The sequence below is a fragment of the Cydia splendana genome, chromosome 19, assembly GCF_910591565.1.
Source record: "Cydia splendana chromosome 19, ilCydSple1.2, whole genome shotgun sequence".
Classification (NCBI taxonomy): domain Eukaryota; kingdom Metazoa; phylum Arthropoda; class Insecta; order Lepidoptera; family Tortricidae; genus Cydia; species Cydia splendana.
In genome coordinates, this window is record NC_085978.1 from 4,631,287 (window position 1) to 4,652,727 (window position 21,441).

At 39.6% G+C, this 21,441-nt stretch overlaps 1 protein-coding gene across 4 annotated transcripts; it reads right to left on the reverse strand.

Annotated features, from left to right (window-relative positions):
* Positions 1–307: 307 nt before the first annotated feature.
* Positions 308–21,441, reverse strand: LOC134799761 (neo-calmodulin). Of its 4 annotated transcripts, XM_063772172.1 has the most exons (8): positions 21,363–21,441; positions 19,506–19,621; positions 16,171–16,271; positions 5,142–5,281; positions 4,070–4,213; positions 3,499–3,705; positions 2,856–2,912; positions 308–2,506 (listed from the first exon to the last, which is right to left on the reverse strand). In XM_063772172.1, exons 2-8 carry the CDS (start codon positions 19,506–19,508, stop codon positions 2,400–2,402), a joined length of 759 nt encoding a protein of 252 aa, XP_063628242.1. In that variant the 5' UTR covers positions 19,509–19,621; positions 21,363–21,441; the 3' UTR covers positions 308–2,399. The 4 variants fall into 4 exon arrangements, with proteins under 4 accessions (XP_063628242.1, XP_063628241.1, XP_063628244.1 ...); XM_063772171.1 differs by lacking the exons at positions 16,171–16,271; positions 19,506–19,621; positions 21,363–21,441 and adding exons at positions 16,049–16,140; positions 18,469–18,557; XM_063772174.1 differs by lacking the exons at positions 19,506–19,621; positions 21,363–21,441 and adding an exon at positions 18,481–18,556.

Consider the following 21,441-nt stretch of genomic DNA (forward strand, 5'->3'; position numbering starts at 1 on the left):
CCCGTGCCGTGATTGGTCCGTTCAAAGACACGGACGTCACACAAAGACACTTTCGACTCGAACATGGAGTAAAATTACCGTATGTGTGGCAGAGGGGGTAGCGCGACTATGCTCAGTCTGGGGCTGGGCCTTAGGAGGCTACAGCGCAATTCGCTACACACCTACCTACCGGGAAACCATGACCTACGATCGTCTAGCTTGGCAAAAAATGAGCTTTTTATTTTTACGAAAATATGTACAACCTACATGAATCCAGCCATATTATATAATAGCGTAGGTACAAAAATTGGAACTGGAATGATACAAATTGTTTAGTTGTTATATTTTTATTGGTCAATATTTACCGTAAGTCACAACATCGATATTAAAATTGAATATTTTCAATCGTTTTACAAATCGTAATAGTACAGTCAGCAGCAGAAGTTGCTAAGCGGATCAGGTGTTCAAAATAATCTTGACGCCACTTCATTGTTAAGAGAATAAGCAACTTCTTTCTACTGCTGACTGAATCTAGTATATTTGTATTGTATATTTTGATTTATACTTTTACAACCTGGTTATGAAAATAACTGGATTTATGATTTACCTATATCTCAAGGTATCTTTAGGTATAGCGAGCACTGTGCCTGTGCGTTTTATGACAGGCAGGGGCAATTTAAAATCACCCCTTATACACTTATACACCCCTTATACTCACGTATCACCCCTTTACCTGAAATCAACTCTCACGGATCGTATCAGACCGGTGTAAAGAGCTAAGTTGTACCTAATCAATAGTTTGGGTATTAGACATCTGTAGCCGTAGCGAACGAAACGTTAATATCTCTGGTGCGCTTCTAGGAAGAGTGATAGAGAGATATTACAGTTTCGTTCGCTACGGCGCAAACGATTGACATCTTGGGTAGGCCCTCTCGGCTGTTGGTGTCTAAGATATAATTCATAAATCGAGTTCTTTAAAAATACGAGTTATTTTGAAAGTAGATTAATCCCTGTTAAGATATGTATTATTAGTAGGTATTAAGGAAACCCGAATTGTTCAAAAAATTTCGAGGACAAGCGAATTGCAAATGTATGTACCTACTGTACGTATAATTATCTTATATTTCAGGCCACTTCTCCTCGAAGATATATACTCGTACATACGATTACCTATATAAGATATGTTAGTAATACTACAATGTTCATATCCATGCTTGTTACAAGCTATCTCACTCTTGATTACATTATTTAATACAGGATGGAGAATGTAATATATATCACGAATTTAAGCTATTCACACGCGCGATATTTAAAACCGTAAATTTGATGTATTTATTGTAAATAGGCAAAGATTATAAATTTATTATTAATACCCAAGGATATTTTTATCAGAAAATTCGAGCGTGATGGGACAAAACTTTGCACGAAAGCGGCACTAGCTAGCCGCGAGTTAGCGCGCAGGTAGGTACCTATTGTTGGTAGGTAGCTGTCGTAGTAATACCAGGCGCGGCTCACTCCGCGATTTCGTCGCTTTGCAACAGGTAGCTACAAGTACATCCGTCCCACACCAATTTTGGTGGCTAGCCATAAGCCGCGCGTGGCGCTGTCGCCACCTAGCGGTCATATCTGTCCTAATAGTAACAGACGCGTTTTGTTAGAGAGTGAATCTTCTGTACCTAGTACTATTGTTTATTCTGTGGTAATACCTAAATGGAATTTAACTAAACACCAGTTAAAAACTCTTAGTTTGCATAAATTAAAGAGCTCATTTATGTAAACTAAGGAAACAGGAAACATATAATGTACACAGAGCTGCAAAATTGCATGGCCACTAATATTAACGAATTTCATTCTTAATATGTCTATGCACTTTTGCAGCTCTTCGTCTACCCTGCACACTCGAAAATCACTAGTGTGAAAGAGATCATTATTTTTTTTGTTGAATTATGTAAATTGTACGTGAAAGTTCCGAAAGTTAAGGTAATTTTAGCGATCAACTTTCCATCCGATTATTAAATTTCTTGTCTGCAACGTTCCCGCGAATATTGTGGCAACTTAGTTTCTGCCCTGCCCTGTCAGAACAGAACACGGACTATTAGACAATATACATCTTGAGTCCGATACGACTATCCGATCCGTCCGATAAGATATCAAATCTTCTTTAAACCAATAAGTGCGTCCAGTCCGCGACCTCATCATCATCATTGGCCACAGTATCTTTGCAGATGATAGTTGCTGCGACTAAAGATGGTATTTTGAGGAGGTAGTCTACAGCCTACATCGACTGCGATGACTGTATAATAGACCAATGGCCAATCTGTCCGCTACCTAACATCTTGATAAGACCTTTGTTCAGATATTTGTGAGCACCCTGGCGGCTCCGATGGTGACTGTCCAGTAAGTTGGTTTAGTTGATCGATTTAATTGGCAGCGACAGGCCTCGGCAGCGCGATCTCGGTGTCAATGACGTCATCTTCGTCCTCTTCGTCACATGCGTCCTCTGGCTCGCCAAGCGCTCGGACGAATTCTGAAACACAATGTGTAACCTGTCCAATGTGTATTTTGTCTCACATTTTGCTTAATGAGAGAATGAGACGCAATGACATTGGACAGATGGGTACCACCCAAAGGTCGGCAAACTTTTAAGGAATAGACCGGTACAACTACAGTAATTTAAATATTAACTACTTAAATTCGTTTCAGAAATTTAAAAGAGAAATCTCAAATTCATTAATTATTGTTTAGATACGTGAAATAAATGCCGTAAACGACGACACCTGTTGGTGACGACCATCGGTTGAGTTCGTTTTGCGTGGGCTATGTAGGTATAGGTATTAGGTAAACCGTATTCTATATCTTAAAATCATAAGCCTTACCTAGAAAATCGATGCGGCCATCTCCGTCTGAATCCACTTCTTTTATCATGTCTTCAACTGAAATTAAGTGAAACATAAGTAGGTATTATTCAAAAGCATTCGCAACAACTGCACAACAGCTTCACAAGGAAATTAATAATTAGTATAGCAGCTATTTAATTACACGAACGGGTCTACTGCGATATGATTTCATCGTTTTTACCTCAAATTCCGACGTTTCAGCTGAGTTGCACCAGCTGTGGTAACGGAAAGACTGGCGTCCCAGCAAAATGTCAATGGAGGTACAAAACGCGGGAGTTTAAAGTGTTATAGTACTTATAGTTTAGCAGCTATCTAAACTAATAAATTGTCAAAATGCGTATTGATGACAACAGTTCTTGACATAATATCGAGTTACAAAGACTGTCTGACATTATTCCCTCGGATAAGTCCTTGACTTGGTTACTTTCGTTGTTCGTATAACCGTCGATAGGAGTGAAGAGTCAAGGATAATAAGTAGGAGGAGTATACTTACTTCTCCTCAGCACAGCCCGCAGATCCGAAGCCCAGGATGTACCCGCGATTATGCTTGTCGAACACACGGAAAGCGTCGCGCAGCTATATGGACCAGTGCTAACAAGTGCTAAGATTAGACTTCACTTACTCTCCTCCTCAGAAAGGTCTTCCCCAAGACACTGCAGCACCGCTCGCAGATCAGACGCGCAGATGTACCCTCGATTATGCTTGTCGAACACACGGAAGGCGTCGCGAAGCTCGCGCTCCTCCTGCTCGGCGGAGCTGGCGCCGCTGCCCACGGACATGGACTTGGAGAGGATGCTGACGAACTCCTCAAAGCTTACGTTGCCGTCACCTGGAAATGTAATGAGTGTTAGTTGATTGAAACAGCGATTGACTCATTTGTCCTTATATTACGCACCAATATTTCTATCGCTGATTGATCATTGTGTATCATAAAATAGACTAGATATCTGACGTTCCACGAAGCGCGCAAACTTTTTCAAGTAGCACCCGGCCGAGCAAGCGAAATAAATAAGTTAGCTGGGAATCCCACAAGAGGTATAAAAGCGAGAACTGGTATGAATGAAAAACTAGCTAGGCAAAGTCACCGATCATGTTGGAGGAGCACTGAAAAAAAAACCCCGGTCGTGCTCCTCCTTGGTAATGGTGCCGCCGCAGTCCTTGGCTAGTTTGCAATATTAAATGGACTAGCTCACCATCGCTATCCACTTCTTGCAACATATCCTGAAGCTCTTCGACACGCGCGAACTGTCCCAGGCTGCGCATGACCCGGCCCAGCTCCTCCTTGGTGATGGTGCCGTCGCCATCTTTGTCGAACAGACGGAACGCCTCGCGGAATTCTAGAAAATTTACAATTGTATATTTACTGACGATGCTACGGTGCTGGGACTCATGCACTGAATGACACAAAAACCGACGTAGCTTTCCTGAAAAGTTCTTCCCAGAACTCAAAAACTATATGCTCTTTTTTTTTAAAGGTTCGGAAGAAAAGGAGAGACTCGTTTAGAATGAAATTATTGTCACAAAAACGATATCGGATTAGTAATGATGCTTTTGAAAGATTTGGTATAAGGTCATGTGGGATAAGAGAAGAGAGATATTTTGCTCGGGGCAAGAGAAACAGTATTCTGAGGTTTCCCTACAAGTGTTTGTCTTGCCGCAGTGCATTCTTACCGGCGGTGGCTTACTTTAAGCGGCTGTAGGTCCTTAGTTAAATACTCGTGGGTCCTTGTTGTCTTGTTTCCCAAGTGCTATCTACGATTTACTATGCTCGCTCTTTTCCACAAATCGCTCTCGCGCATCGTCGGGGTATAGAATAAAATAGAATATAATAGAATCATTTATTGCATATCACAAACACAACAATTATTGGGTTAGTTTAAGTGACGCCCTGTAAGGACACAGCAACATATACCTAGAATACAGTTACCTAACTTAATACTTAAAACTAGCATAACAATTTTAAACATTTTCAATTATCGTTACATATTATGAGATCATTTTAATCATATTTTTCGCTAAAGTATTCTTTCACACTATAAAAGCACTTATTAATAAGGAAGATTTTTAACTTGTTATGGAATAATTTGTGATTTTCTACGTTTTTCAGAGAATTCGGAAGGTGATTATAAATTTTGATACACATAAAATGCGGGCTAGATGTGACAAGGTTTAGTGAGGAAAAAGGCAAGTCTAGTTTGTGTAAATTTCGGTTGTTTCTTCTCATTATAGTGAGCTCCCAATTTAACACATGACCGTCTCACGTACCTTTCATCTGGGTCCTTGTAATGCCACTGGTCTCATCCACGATAGACGCCTTCCTGTCGAGATTGGTATCGGCGGCAGGTTTGAGGAACGTCACCTGCCGTTGGACGCGTACAGGCGATACTGATCGCTGAGACAGCTGGCTGCAACAATAACAGAGGTTATAAACGTACGGATGATTGAAGTGATGAAAGAGAACGTTGAAATGAGAGAGAGATGGGTTAAAAGAACTAAGAAGTGAAGGGGGTTATCCGGGTCATTTTTATCTTCTAACCTTTTAGGGCATCCGCTATTGAGCACGCTGACGACGCATATTATCTAAATCACTACCCATGACTAAACCATGAATAGGCCAAGGCCTATACGCTGACGCCATTTATTTCATTTTAATTTTTATCTTCTAAGACTAACCTTTTAGGGCGTCCGCTAGCTGGCGCGGATGCACGGAGCGGGCGCATGCACGCGGGTAAAGTCGCATCTTAGGTAGAATCCATTGCACACGCGTCCGCGTCAATTGGCGTTACTCTTACTATTTTTCGTTGACCCGCAAACCCACTTCGTGCCACCGCGCCAGCTAGCGGACGCCCTAAAAGGTTAGTCTTAGATAAAAATGAAAATGTAATAAATGGCGTAGGCCTTGGCCTAATCATGGTTTAGTCATAAGTAGTGGGTTAGATAATATGCGTCTTCCTTACCTAAACAGGCTTTAGGGAATTCACGCGTAGTTAAAACCCAAACTATTTGGGCCAAAGTTAGACGCTAGAAATGCTTTGACGGGGAAGAATTTTAGTGAGAAGCTAAACATCTACAAACTATATCTTTACCGTGCTAAACATCGCCTAGGTAATGTTGAGGCAATTTGCGGTTGATACCTACTTAAGTACGAAAAAAAATGTCTTTGGTTCCCTACCTGGTGGACGCTGGTGATTACTAGTAGTAAACTCTAAAAGATATTCAGACTATTTGGATTAAGTCATTTAACCCTTTATAAGCTTACAATAAGATGTTTTTAAGGAAAAAAATACCACCCTAAACACGTCATCTTATTCCGCAAAATTATTAGGACTAGGTGGCAATGAGGCTTTAATTGATTTCTTATAATTTGGTCCGTTAAAGTAGCTCAATAAAATCTTTTGCAATATTTTCCCGTCAACATAATCCAAAACTAAGGGTGCCCGAGGGAGGGCCCGAATCTTGACAGAAATGAAATCCTTCGCATGTGTGTGTAAATGTTTGAAATTCGTTCGTAACACAATAAGGAAGGGTAACCTTTTGACCGTGTTATTCCCAGACCTTACACGGAACCAGTGTAAATTACTATTTATAAAAAAGTGAACCATGTAACTTTATTGAGAAATAATTCGATAACATGCACTCTAAGATTCCCACGTTACAGGCACACCGAGCCTAGTGTGGGGATCACTGTGCTTCTCTGTGCACTGAATGCTAATTTCTTGAAATAAATATACATATTCTGATTTTTTTTAATTCGAAAAACTAACATCTTGGGTACTTACGTAATTATTTCTGCTCATTATCATTTTGACAATACTCAGACAATATTTTGTAAAGTTTGTAAAGCATTTTCACATACATTAGGTATGAACGGTCACAAAACTGCCCTATAAATGTTATATGGAAAACTGTGCACACTTTTTTCTAATCCGTGATTAATTGATTATGGATCGAAATAACCCAAAAGAAGATTATTTAAAAAAAATTGTATACTCTTTTCTGAAAACCCCCAAATATATGACCCTTAGATCCATTGCAGCTGTTATTTTGTATCCGCACTGACGTATAATATGGGATGTATGAAAATACGCATCACCTAACACGCTTGGTAAGCGTTGGGAATAGCACCTCTTTTGTTTATCCAGAGGCCCTTTTCAGCATGAACGAATGAGACCCAACTCCCGAATTATTTAGAATTAAATACAACTGTTTTTTATTCGTTGCTTTTGCACTGCGTTAAGCAATTTAAGCACACAGGTTTAAAAGCTGTTTTATTGTAGGTACCTACTTGCTTGCTTGTATATTAAATAAGTATGTGTAGGTATGTTTTTGTCATATCATCATATGCGATAAGTGCGACCATAATAAGCCATCTGCACGGCTCAAGATGGCAGTCCATTTCCAACGACAGCTGCACTACTGTTACGACGTTACTGTCAATCATTGTCTTGTCATTCATTTTACTATGGAAATTGACAATAACATCGACGTGTCGGAGCAGTAGTGCAGCTGCGGTCAGAAATGGAATGTTACCTTAAGATGGACGCAATTGTCACGCGACGTTAAAAAGTGACGTTTATTTTATCACGTGAATATTTTATGTTATGACATGACTCACGCTAGACCGAGCCGGGCCCTGCCGAGGCGTCCAACATGTCATTTTCTGTGACGGCTAATCGGTGATCACGTGGTACTTTCCATAGAAAACGAAACGCCGGAAGCTCCGGCCCGGCCCCAGCCCGGTCTAGCGTGAGTCATTCTCAATGCCAATCATCCTCCCGTCATCGACATAATCACATCATCATCTAATTATCGACAGCGACTTTTTATTGTTAATTGGTACCGAAACCGATGTCATATTGGAGTAATGTGAAAGAGCGTAGAAAACTGAAAAGTCCGCTTAAGCCGCCTCCGTTAAAGCCGTAGGCTTTATAACAGAAGTTATACAGCTGAGAGATGAATGTACCTCGCTAACAGCCAAGGTACCGCAATATTTAATTATTTAACATTCACTACCTACACTTTAATACCTTACGGGCACATTTAGACGGTGCGACAACTCGCATCATCACATAGGTCATACTTTCAGGCAACTAAGATCTATAGAAACTATATTAAACTTACAAACTATCACATACACATTACACAATAAAAATCTTATAATCTAAAAAAATACTGTATTTGATCACTTGATCAGTCAGCTAAATTGGATCTAACTTGTAACCTCAATAGTCCAATGTAACTAAAATCGCATGCGAGTTCGCATCTAAATGAGCTTTAACATTTACTGATCACACTGAAAACATGGTATCCATTATTTAAAACGAGTAAATTTCAACTATTCATTTGTTTAAAAAAAAGGGCAAGTCAAGCCAAGTGGTCTGATATGAACATTATGGCATGAACATGATGGTTACCTAAATTCATAAAAAGCAAACAATTCAGTCAATTCTGAAAAAATATGTATTAAAATAGTATTAATGTAAGAAGGTAGGTAGGTACTAAAACAACGAACGGGAGTGAGAGGCCATCGGGATCAGCTAATGTCGATAACTCCTCAACAAAATTTAGCATAAGTAGGTACATTTATATCCCAGAGAAAAAGGTCAGAAAGTGAGCCGATATTTTAGCTCTTGTGAATAATTTAGCGGGGTCTCGTGAAAAGGGCGAGAAAACGGCCGTGGAAAAAAGTTCTTGTTTTGCCAGTGTGTGGGAGTGAGTCGAGGTCACGGGCAAACTAAAAACATTCTAACTCTGCAAATTGACCTAATTTTGACACAGTTGCAATCCCATTGATGACAAACTGACTCGATTGGTGGATTAATTTGCTATAATTAATTATTCAAAGCAAAACAAAAATGTATGGCTCTGTGTTGTAGCGAGCGCTGCATGTTGAAGATAGTATTATATAAAGGGTTTTACGGAGGCAAATCCAAACTTAAATTTTGATGTCTACATTTTGCTTTTTGTGTGTGCCAACTGCCAACCCCACTACACTAACCATAATCGAAATTATAGCAAAATGACATAATTTTCGTGTATTCGAATGTACCTTTTGGTATGATGCAAAATACGAAAAGGCTTCGTAGCGTAACTAACACGGTAAACACCCGTGATTAATTGTAAAAGTCAAGAAGTCGATCGCTAGGTCTACCTACTCAACTTACTACTGTAAAGATGCTGTAAAGTGAGCTTTATGGGCTCTGACAAAGAGGCGTAACTCCATTGAATTTCACGCCATTTACGTCGTTTATTGCTGTATGTACTCTAGAGGGATTTGTATCGATTTGCGCGGGCCATCGAGAATTTATAGGGAATTTTATTACAAATCTCTGCTAAGGACGCTATTAATGTTTATTGTTTACTCGTCTTTTTATAGAGCTTGTGTATTTTATTGGATAAGTGATTTGTGATGGATTTTTATGTTGATACTTGAAGTTCTTTTTTATAAAAATGGGTTACCTACATCAAAATGATGACTTCGCCAATGTCATAAGTGCTATGCTCGTATGTTTTTTTATATAATGTTTTTTATAATCGCTAATTAATTAATAATTGTTTTTTAAGTGTTTTTAGGGTTCCGTAACTCAAAAGGAAAAAAACGGAACCCTTATAGGGATCACTCGTGTGTCTGTCTGTCCGTCTGTCACAGCCTATTTGCTCCAAAACTACTGGACCAATTAAGTTGAAATTTGATACATATATGGAAGTCTATGACCCAAAGACGGACATGTAATAAAAACAAATGAATTTTAAGCATAGGGGGCTCTTTTAGGGGGAATATGAGAAAATTAAAAAACAAAGTTTTGATAACCATACCGTGTTACATATTAAATGAAAGGGCTTATTTTGAGGATCTCAAATATATATTTTTTATAATTTTATATGAAATAGTTTAGAAGTTATTTAAGAAAAAAGGCAAAAAATTACAATCGCCCGAAATTTGCGAAAGCCAAAGGCCGAGCTACGCGTAGGGCCGAAGGCACGAAGCATCCCCCAGTAGCTTTTTGAAACGCACGGCCGAAGGCCGAGTTCCGGGAGGTTAGTGTTCAAACACAGAACAATTATAGTACAAATGTCTGAATGCGAAAGTCGAAGGCCCGGAGCCTCCGACATGTACATGCTCCCTGCAAAGGAGATCGTCGATTTTGTTCCATCTTTTGTTAAGCGATTGGGCCCGATACCTATAGATTACTGGAAAAACGTATAAGAAGTCTGCAATTTTATTTCGATACAGTTTAGTCAACTATAATGAAATGGACCAATCACAGCTCGCCGCGATCAAGAGGACGAAACAAATTAATTATTTATTTAAGGTTGTATAGTATAAACAATTGGTTCATATGTCAGAAGTGCGCATGTGACACCCTTAATATAGCAACATCCATAGACTACGAAAACCACTTAGTGTTGCTTGTTAGTCTCCATATTAGGCTACGGCGGCCAAAATCGAGAAACCAACTGTCTAAAAATTTAATTTAGCGCGGAGCAAGTACCAGGGCCTCATGAGTTACGAGAAGGTGTCGTTGACCAACGCGGCCGCCGGGGCGCGTACTAGTATGAAGGTATCGCGGCTGCTCGCGTATCTTAGCTGTATACTTTTGGTTTGGTTTGTTTGTATGATTCTACTAGTTTAAAGTATTATTTTTGTTGACTCGTAGAAAAAGTATTGTATACAATAGTGATATAATCAAACTTTTCAATCTCGTACCTTACTTAGGCAACTCCGCAAGCTTCGTTGCCTAAACTCGGTACTCGACTGAAAAACTCTCTATTATATATATCACGATTGTATAAAAAACTATTTTAGCCTCGAAACAAGTGAAAGTAATCATTTGATGAATTAAGGAAGTAATTGTTTGCTTTCCTAAATAGTTTAAATAATCACGCGATAAACTGCGTACAATAAATCATTCTCGTTTTTGACGCGGTTCTCGCTACAGGGCGCTTGATTCACACGACCCCTTTTGGGATTTCGTTGAAACTGGAACACAAACGGGTATTTTAATTTAATTCCCGGATTTGGAAAAATAACTCTTAATTTTCGGTATAAGTATCTAATAATTTAACAGTATGTTTAGGTTTTAGATTTTAGTATTTTAGAATATAATAGAACGTAACAAATATAAGAGCCGCGGTAGAGAGTACCATTTTGTACCATTTGGAGTTGAAACTCTAGGTCCATGGGGTCCCAGCGCGCATAAGTTGTTCGCAGAAATCACGAAGCGTCTGGTCAGCATTGCGATACAGCGAGGAAATGCCGCCAGCATCCTTGGTACAATGCCCCAAGGGCCTATTTAAACTAGTTTTTAATTTCTTTTAGTAATACCAAGTAATACCAATGTATATATCTTGTTTGTAAATAAATTATTTTTGAAAGAGAAATACCTAGGAAAAAAAATAATAGAATTATAATAAGGTAAGCAACGATCCTATTAAACTTTGTAATATTTGCATTAGGCTCAAAATAGTTAGAAAAGGTGAAACAACATTTTACACTAACACATGTAATATTTACCTTTTTTTTTGTAAACAAATAATTGTTTATTTGTTTTTTATGAGTCTTATGACACAAGAACATAAAGAGGGAATTGAGAAATGTCTACATGTTTTTTTGACATTTTCAAAGACTATCGGTGTACCTATGTATCAGGACTAGAGATGGGTAGGGGTGAGTAAATACTGAGTATTTACTCGGTATTTACTCAAAGCACCCGATAAATACCCGTATTTACTCATTCAGGTGGGTAAAAACGATTGCTTATAAAATATTCAAAAAAACTTTTTACAAAAAAAAGCAAACCGACTTGATGAATGACGAATGCGTTACCAACTGATATGTTTGAAGTCGGTGCCAAGCCAAATTTTGAAGCATACCATGATTTTGGTGCGATTCGATAAGGATGTACTTGTACCTACGTTGGATTGCCTTACACGACGACAATGAACGTACTTTCTGTAGGTACAGTCGACGTTAAAAATATTTTTACACTTTTCGCCTTATTACAAAGGAGTAAGGTGCAAAAGTGTAAACATATCTTTGACGTCGATTGTATCTAAGAACACACCTCAGAACACACGATCAAATCTTCTTGGCGCAGTCTGTACCATGTTTGTCGGCACATTAGTGGAAATCCAATGCATTTTTTTTCCGTCGTATTTTTTAAAGAGCATTTCTTACTAATGCTCGAACCGTCTAAAGCACGCAAGTGTGAGATTGGGATTGAGTAATTTCCCGTCCCTTATCCAGAGGACGATTCAAGAAATTTACCTTCTTGCCAAATTTCACCTAAAGCGGTTCAGTTGTTTAGCTATGAAAAGGCGACAAAGAGGCAGACAGAATTACTTACACATTTGTAATAGTTATTAGTACAGTTCTAATGGGATTTATAGCCATAACGCTGATTATTTTTGACTGGTATTGTTACTACTTGGCTTGGCACCGACTTCAAACATATCAGTTGGTAACACATAGACTTCAAAAAGGATAATATTTTATTTCATCCTTTTTGAAGTCGGTTTGCTTTTTTTTGTAAAATGTTTTTATTTTTCCATTTTTAGTTTTAACGCATTTTTAAGAGCGCGACGCATGAATGAAAAACAAGATCATGTTTAACACTAAATTCGTGTACCTATTACTTTAATAAATATGTAATCAGGAATTTTCTCGAGCCCGTCTGGGAAATTATAATTCCTGTCACTACTACACTAAATCCATCCTCCGCCCCGCCACTGACCCAATCCCTCAACGCCCCGATCACTCAACCTCACAGCGCATCAACCCCTGATCCAGGAACCCCTCGACCCTGAACCAGGAATTTTCTCGAGTCCGTCTGGGAAATTATAATTCCTGTCAACTAAACCCATCCGCCCGCCCCGCCACTGACCCAATCCCTCAGCCCCCCGATCACTCAACCTCACAGCACATCAACCCCTGATCCAGGAACCCCTCGATCCTGAACCAGCAACCCTGCAACCGCCATTCCCCGACCCCTTAATCCCTGACCCCTTAACTCCTAACCCTAACCCCCGATCAGTAGCCTTACCAGCTTACCACAAGTTTGACATTGATATATTCGCTAGCATGTGTGCATGTAACTTACTTCCTATGCATCTCGCTCGTACTAACCTTAGTGTGAGCGAGATGCATAAAAAGTTACATTTAGATGCATAAGACGTTTAGCGAATATGTCAATGTCAAACTCGTGGTAAGGCTACAGTTGCAGTACATCAAATTGGTGGTTTTCGGAAGCAAATGCTCGAGTTACTTTAGAAAACCGAGTTACTTTATTGTATTGTATGTATGTATGCTAGTATGTATTTTATGTATTTTTATTCTATAATATTATTTATGTATTTTATGAGTTGACAATAAGTTAGTTTACTTTTTCTAAATATTACTGTACATCCCGTAAGTTTGTCTATCTGACCTGACTGGAGTTTTCCTCTCATCTAATCGAAGGTTAGCTGGAAGAGATCCCTTATAGGGATAAGTTCGCCTTTGTACTTCCATTACTGTAATTTATTTTTGTAAACCTGTGTTGTGTACAATAAAGTGATTACTACTACTACTACTACTAAAACCCCGAAATCACTTAACACGTGCCTTTAAAAATTGAGGAGTTCCCTCAATTCCTCATGGATTCCATCATCAGACCAGAACCAAAAATAATACGGAAACACCTTGGAGGTAACTTCTTCCAAACAAAAAAAGAATTACTCAAATCGGATCACAGTAGGTACCGGAGTAATCGCTGAACATACTTACATTTAAAGAAATCATCATCATTATCATCAAAATAATCATCATCATCAGGTCTACTTCATCAAATTGGTGGTTTTGGGGAGAAAATGCTCGAGTTGCTTAAGAAAACGCCCAAAACACATGCATGTGCCTTTAAAAATTGAGGAGTTCCCTCAATTCCTCATGGATCCCATCATCAGAACAGAACCAAATTAAAATGGGACCAACTCGGAGGTAGCTCCTTTCAAACAAAAAAAGAGTTACTCAAATCGGACTACGGATGTCGGAGTAATCGGTGAACGTACATAGAAAAAAAAAATAAAAAAAAATATAGCCACAACCGAATACAGATCCTCCTCCTTCTATGAAATTGAAGTCGGTTAAAAAGTGAGATTTAAGAACAAAATTGTCTATTATTGAAGAGTGCTAACGTGTATCAACAATATCTATAAAATAAAATAAAAAGCACATAGGACGCTTAATTTAGGAAAAAAAGGTAATTATTAGTGAGAGGCAAATTGTGATAATGCATAGTTAACAATTTTGTTTTAAATAAGAAGGTATTTACTTTAAAAATATGGTACTTCAATTCTATCGATGTTCTATATAACTGCAAGTCGCGCGTTTACGCGGCACTTACGACCTTTTATTAAGGGTTTTTTAAAGAAAACTCAAAAATGACTCAACCGATGATGTTCAAAGTATTGTTTTTTGTACTCTGTGTACGGCTAATCTTCCGATATGTATTCATATTTTTTCCGATATGTATACATACGGCGAAACCGTGGCTACTCGCTACGAGCGTAACCCGTAGCACTTAGTGGCAATGAATGTGTTAACAATGTTGTAGTTCATTGATAATAAGGGTTTGGAAAAATACGTACCCTAAGTTTGTCTTTATTACAATGATATTAAATGTAACGTTCCACGAAAAAAGGTACCTTATGGCGGCTGGCGCTTACGTCGCATAGCACCGCAATAGTATTGGAGCGGCGTTAATAATAGCGTAAGCGCCAACCGCCATAAGGTACCTTTACCAGTGGGACGTCACATATAATATCATTGTAATAAAGACAAACTTAGGGACGTATTTTTGCCAACCCTATATTATCAATGAACTACAACATTGTTAAACCATTCATTGCCACCAAGTGCTACGGGTTACGCTCGTAGCGCGTAGCCACGGTTTCGCCGTATGTAGCGCGTAGTCGCTACGAACAGTGTACCCGACAGTCGGGTTCTTGGCCCTGAATGTGTTAACGGGGTCATAGGTATCAAAACCTCAATAGATTTATTATCAGAATTTTGCTTACTCAACTCAATCGCTGGCAGCATTCAGTGAATTGCTTATCGGGTTATCGATCCTTTTGAATTGAATCGTTAAAAAAATGAGAGGGTTCTTGAATCTATTTAGATTCATTTTGCGTGCAATATTGCGTGCGTATTTTTACATATGGATAAATACAGGAATTCAGCAAATACCGCAAGCGTCGTAGCTCGTAGCAAGAACGGGAAAATTCCAATCACTCAGCGAGCGTCGGACGAGTCACTAAAACCAGTGTACCTACAGTCGTCCGTACAGTCTATTTATTATATTTATACCATTCGACTCCACTGTCAGGCGCCGTATTCTGATTTTTATAACTGTATGAATTAGATTTGCATTAGTTATGGGTATGATCTGTCAGTCTTAAGTGACATTTCTTCAACTAGAAACGTCACTTTTGTCATTGACACAACAACAACGACATACATAACAAATCCAATTCGTAATCTGTTATTAAAATGAGAATACGCCTCTATGTTTAGCAAGCAAATGAGAATACAGCCTGCTACGCCGTAGCACCGTAGATAGCTACGGTTCGCACGTAGCCTTCACGTGAATGCGCTATGGGATTATTGTCGACGTTTTGTGTTCCCATACTTGCTACGCGTAGTAGGTACGTTCCATTATTGAGCGTTTCTTTTATTTTTTCCCATTTTATATATATTGTGACCTTTTTTGCCACTTTTGTGTTATTTCTAGTCAGGATCGCGAGCCCTTTTCATCCTTATAGGAGAAAAAAAGTGTCCTAAAATTTCCATACATTTTTCAAACTTTCCTTTTTGTTACCGCCATACAAATTGTATGGGGAAATGGTAACACAATAGAAAAAAAACTCTGAGATATTTTTTTTCCCATTAGGATCGAAAGAGCTCGTGATTCTAAGTAGAAATAACACAAAAGTGGCAAAAAAGGTCACAATATATAAAATGGCAAAAAATAAAAGAAACGCTCTATTCAGGCAGTGTTTGTGAGTTGTAGGTAAAGTATGACCTTGGTAGTCACTCCACTCAGACCGATGGAATCAATGCTACGGAATGCTATCTGGGCGAGAGGGCTCAACCAGTCAAACTACTTGTTTATTCCCAGGTTTAACGTATACCATACCTCTCAGAGTGGCTCAGGGCTACGGACGGAGGGCCCCGGCTGGCGGGGCGAGAAGGCTCGTCCGGTGGTGCCGGCACACCGCCGCCACTGCTCTGAAAGTACCTCCTTAACTTACACCTTACCTCTCAGAGTGGCTCAGAGCTACGGAAGGAGGGCCCCGACTGGCGGGGCGAGAGGCGTCGTCCGGTGGTCCCGGCTCGCCGCCACTGCTCGTCTGTCTCGTCTAAAAAACAAGGCTTGTTAAGTTTTTCCTCTCATTTGGATCCTTTGTTATTTTTACCATAAAATGTGACTACTTTGCTCCAGAAACTGCTCCACATATACGAAATTTAAAAATTATTATTTTTAGTATGCTGATATGGCTGATTGTAATTTGTGTTATTTTAAACGTCAAACTTATATGAAATTATGACGTAATGCATAAGTACTTATAAATAACAGTTGCACTGCGTGTGCTATCAAAATCGTTGCAGACTTTTCATGGTCCAACTCTAATATATTATGCTGATTTACAGTAGACTAACACTAACAGACCGTACTTACTCTATAACTATTTTATGCACACAAAGAGACAACTGGACTAGACTGACCGGTCAGTAAGCAATGTGGAGAGCAGACCACACAGAAATGTAGGTCATTCGCTATCCCGATCTTGTTTTCTTAACAGAGTACATTACAAAAGAGTAGCCCATCTTCAAACAGTGTTACTCACGGTAAAGTGAGATCAAGTGATTTGACTGCCTAACATCAGCACATGTCTGGAACATTGTCTAAGAATGGGCTTGATACAGAAAAGTATATTGTATGAGACCACCTACATTTTATTTTACTAAATAACCCAAAGCGAATTCTAAAGTAATTTGACACAAATTCTAATAGGTGACATTAAAAACACGTGCCACGCGCAGAAGACGACGTGAACACAATTAATTTGATAGAGAATTGTTAACGAACGAGCTAACAACAGAACTATGATTCTAGAAGGAACTGTCTTCAAAATCTTGAAGAATGAGAGAAGCATGCAAGTTCTTGGACCATCTATGATGAGGCTTGAACATCGAACATGTATTCCTAATTTTTTAAAGATAGCTTTATACTATAAATTTAAAAGTGGTTAAAATGACTGTCTTGGCTGAGACTTGAACTCGCGGCCTCTGGATCGATACTCCAGCGCTCTTCCATCTATCATGAATTTATTCTAAGCTTAATGGCATCGTTCGCAGACGTTTCTGCTTGTTAAAAATTAAAAGATAGCTTACTGTCATTGTGCCCTCACTGTGTTGCTACCGATCCAATTGACCCAGCCATGGACTGCGAACGAAGCCAATTATTTGCTCGATGGAATTCGATATTCGATCAAATCGTGTGGCATGTTTTCCTGTTATTAGTTCACAGGTCAAGGGTAGTTTTAACGGTGATTCATAATCAGTTATGTATATCTATTATCTAGTCGAGAAAAGAAATAATGTTGTTTAGAAACTGGGAAATTTGTAACTGGGTGACAATGGAATTCAAAATTTCTTTCAAACATTTGGGATACCGGTATAACCTACCACTATAGAACACTTTAAACTCTCGCGTTTTGTACACATATTTAATTACACAAACGGGTCTACCGCGATATAATTTCATTGTTTTTACCTTTCATTCCGACGTTTCAGCTGAGATGCACCAGCTGTGGTCACGGAAAGACAATGAAATTATATTGCGGTAGACCCGTTTGTGTAATTAAATATGTCTACCACTATAGGTACAGTCGCCATCAGATATATCGAAGCGGCCAAGGCGCTCACAAATATCTGAACTCGCCTCTATTGTCAAGACGTTAGAGTGCGTGTTCAGATATTTTTGAGCACCTCGGCCGCTGCAATATATCTGGTGGCGGCTGTATTAGGCTATGTTTGCTTGAAGCAGGAGCCATATGTTTGCTCGGCTCGTCGGAGCAGGAGCCACGCTCGCACTCTGTGCACAACTACAGGGACTCACCATGGAACTACAGGGACTCACCATAATGCCCTTGAGCTGATTCACCAGCGGCGAATCAGCGAAGAAGTTGTTGACCGCGGAGAATATGTTTGCTCGGCTCGTCGGAGCAGGAGCCACGCTCGCACGTTGTGCACAACTACAGGGACTCACCATGGAACTACAGGGACTCACCATGATGCCCTTGAGCTGATTCATCAGCGGCGAATCAGCGAAGAAGTTGTTGACTGCGGAGAATAATTGTTTGCTTGGAGTAGGAGCCACGCACTCTGTGCACAACTACAGGGACTCACCATGGAACTATTCTCTGGTATGCCAGATTTGTCAGTTGAAAAAAGCGGAAAATTTTAAAAATATAGCTGCAAAGGATCAACCACTCATAAAAAAATGAATTTTGGTCTTTTTTGTACTGACAACGTTGGCTTGAGTATAACTACATAGGGTCTCACCATGATGCCCTTGAGCTGATTCACCAGCGGCGAATCAGCGAAGAAGTTGTTGACCGCGGAGAATATGTTTGCTCGGGTCGTCGGAGCAGGAGCCACGCTCGCACGCTGTGAACAACTACAGGGACTCACCATGGAACTACAGGGACTCACCATGATGCCCTTGAGCTCATTCACCAGCGGCGAATCAGCGAAGAAGTTGTTGACCGCGGAGAACATGTTTGCTCGGCTCGTCGGAGCAGGAGCCACGCTCGCACGCTGTGCACAACTACAGGGACTCACCATGGAACTACAGGGACTCACCATGATGCCCTTGAGCTGATTCACCAGCGGCGAATCAGCGAAGAAGTTGTTGACCGCGGAGAATATGTTTGCTCGGCTCGTCGGAGCAGGAGCCACGCTCGCACGCTGTGCACAACTACAGGGACTCACCATGGAACTACAGGGACTCACCATGATGCCCTTGAGCTGATTCATCAGCGGCGAATCAGCGAAGAAGTTGTTGACTGCGGAGAATAATTGTTTGCTTGGAGTAGGAGCCACGCACTCTGTGCACAACTACAGGGACTTACCATGGAACTATTCTCTGGTATGCCAGATTTGTCAGTTGAAAAAAGCGGAAAATTTTAAAAATATAGCCGCAAAGGATCAACCTCTCATAAAAAAATGAATTTTGCTCTTTTTTGTACTGACAACGTTGGCTTGAGTATAACTACATAGGGTCTCACCATGATGCCCTTGAGCTGATTCACCAGCGGCGAATCAGCGAAGAAGTTGTTGACCGCGGAGAATATGTTTGCTCGGGTCGTCGGAGCAGGAGCCACGCTCGCACGCTGTGAACAACTACAGGGACTCACCATGGAACTACAGGGACTCACCATGATGCCCTTGAGCTGATTCACCAGCGGCGAATCAGCGAAGAAGTTGTTGACCGCGGAGAACATGTTTGCTCGGCTCGTCGGAGCAGGAGCCACGCTCGCACGCTGTGCACAACTACAGGGACTCACCATGGAACTACAGGGACTCACCATGATGCCCTTGAGCTGATTCACCAGCGGCGAATCAGCGAAGAAGTTGTTGACCGCGGAGAATATGTTTGCTCGGCTCGTCGCGCCGGAGCAGGCGTGTCACGCCCGCTCGCACTCTACACAAATAGTAGATTGTGTCACTAGGGAGCAAAATTACATATTTACTGCGAGAACGCATATTGAATGAAGCGAAGGATTGTATAATAAAATCCAGAGATTAGCGAGTGATTCTAAACTAAAATCCTGAGCGTAGTGTGGGATTCAAGTGTTAACGCCCAAGGTGGAAATTATTTTGCTACCATGTGACACATACTGCTTTTCAAATCACCTATGAGAAAACTATTACTTCAAAATATTATTATTAAATAAGCTAAATACTTATGCAAAAAAATATTTTACTAGAACAGAAAAGTGCCACTTTGATCCCTCCTAGCTGATAAGAAAAGTTCCACTTTGAACCCTTCTATCAGGGAAGAAAAAGTCCTTTTCCGAATAGGCGATGTGAAAAATAAATTACAGACTATATAAAAGTTTAAGACTAGTATCAGAATGAAACCAATTCATACTAACACAATGCTGGATAATAAACTATTAACAGTTTACAGCGGTTACACAGTAGATTATTCGACAAAGTTTTTATTTGTAAAAGTTTTAACTAATGCAATATCCTTTATTAACTAACTTTCAGGCAACGACAATGTCCCTGTGCCCGATTCTGATTTACCCACTTGTTACAGTTTTGATCTTGTTTTGATACGAACTCGAAGATCGCTCAAAAGCTAATAGGTGGATGAAAAATGAAGTGAAAGACATGGGCAGGCGTGGCTCACTCCGCGATTTCTTCGCTTTGCAACAGGTAGCTACAAGTACATCCGTCCCACACCAATTTTGGTGGCTAGCCATAAGCCACCGGTCATATCTGTCTTCTGTACCTAGTATAATTATTTATCTGTGACGTGGGTGAGATTCGAGCAAATCCCAAGACGGACATTGAGGTCGTATCAAAACCAGTCCTAAACCATAACAAAATCTGAATCGGCCCAGTCGGCTTGGCATGTTTATTACATCGTTAGCCAAGTTTTTAGCAATGCATAAAAACAAGATTTTCAAATGTTATGGTTGTTACAATAACACCAAATAAATAAAATAATAACGGTGGATTTTTTAATTGTTAAAACTTTGTAAATTAAAACAAATGGTAACTAACCGTTAAAAAACATTTTAGTTTTATTGTTACAATACATTTATTTTCCCTATTTTGAAAGTGTTTGTTCTGAGGATTGCAGTCTGATTTCCACAGTTTTAAATATTCTCATGAACTTATTGTAAAACATTGTAAATAAAATGTTTCCAAATTAATGACTATAAATATTTATCATTCAAAATCAGAGCTTAACTTAAACTCCTATAGTGTGAGTACCTGCTAACGAAAAGATACGACTTAAAATTTGCATACCTAAGGTAGAGTATAAAATGCAACTTTGCTCCCTGTTTTCAAGGGATTCTGCTCTCTTAGCCTTTCCTAGAGGGTGGTGAAAAAACTATTTGATACAACCACTCAAATAGGAAAATAAATTAAAATTTTAGACCTTATACGTAATGAACGTGTGTGTGTCTTTATATTGATCAGATTTATTTAAGATTACACTTGTTAAATCCTTGCTCCTGAGATTTTCTACAGCAGCCGGTTCGGTACACTTCATTAAAGACATAATGACTGAATAGCCCCGCACTTATGCAAAAAATAGCTTAAGCAATTAATCCACATTAAATCCCATCCTTTCCCATTCAAGATTAAATTATACGTATACAAGTACGGTGTTTTTTTTTTAATGATAAGGTAAGGTTACTACATACCTCGGATATGAAATGAAGATGAAGTTTTGTTACTGGTACGGAAAGCCACGGCACAGGCTTGCGGGGAGGTTTCCGGTGG

Bases quoted from the DNA above. Each gene is read 5' to 3' on its own strand.
- LOC134799761 (XM_063772171.1), bottom strand. The intron at 4,214-5,141 runs GTACGTGAGACG...TAAATTTTCTAG, and splicing joins TACAAGGACCCAGATGAAAG to AATTCCGCGAGGCGTTCCGT. The intron at 3,706-4,069 runs GTGAGCTAGTCC...TTACATTTCCAG, and splicing joins GCAAGAAGTGGATAGCGATG to GTGACGGCAACGTAAGCTTT.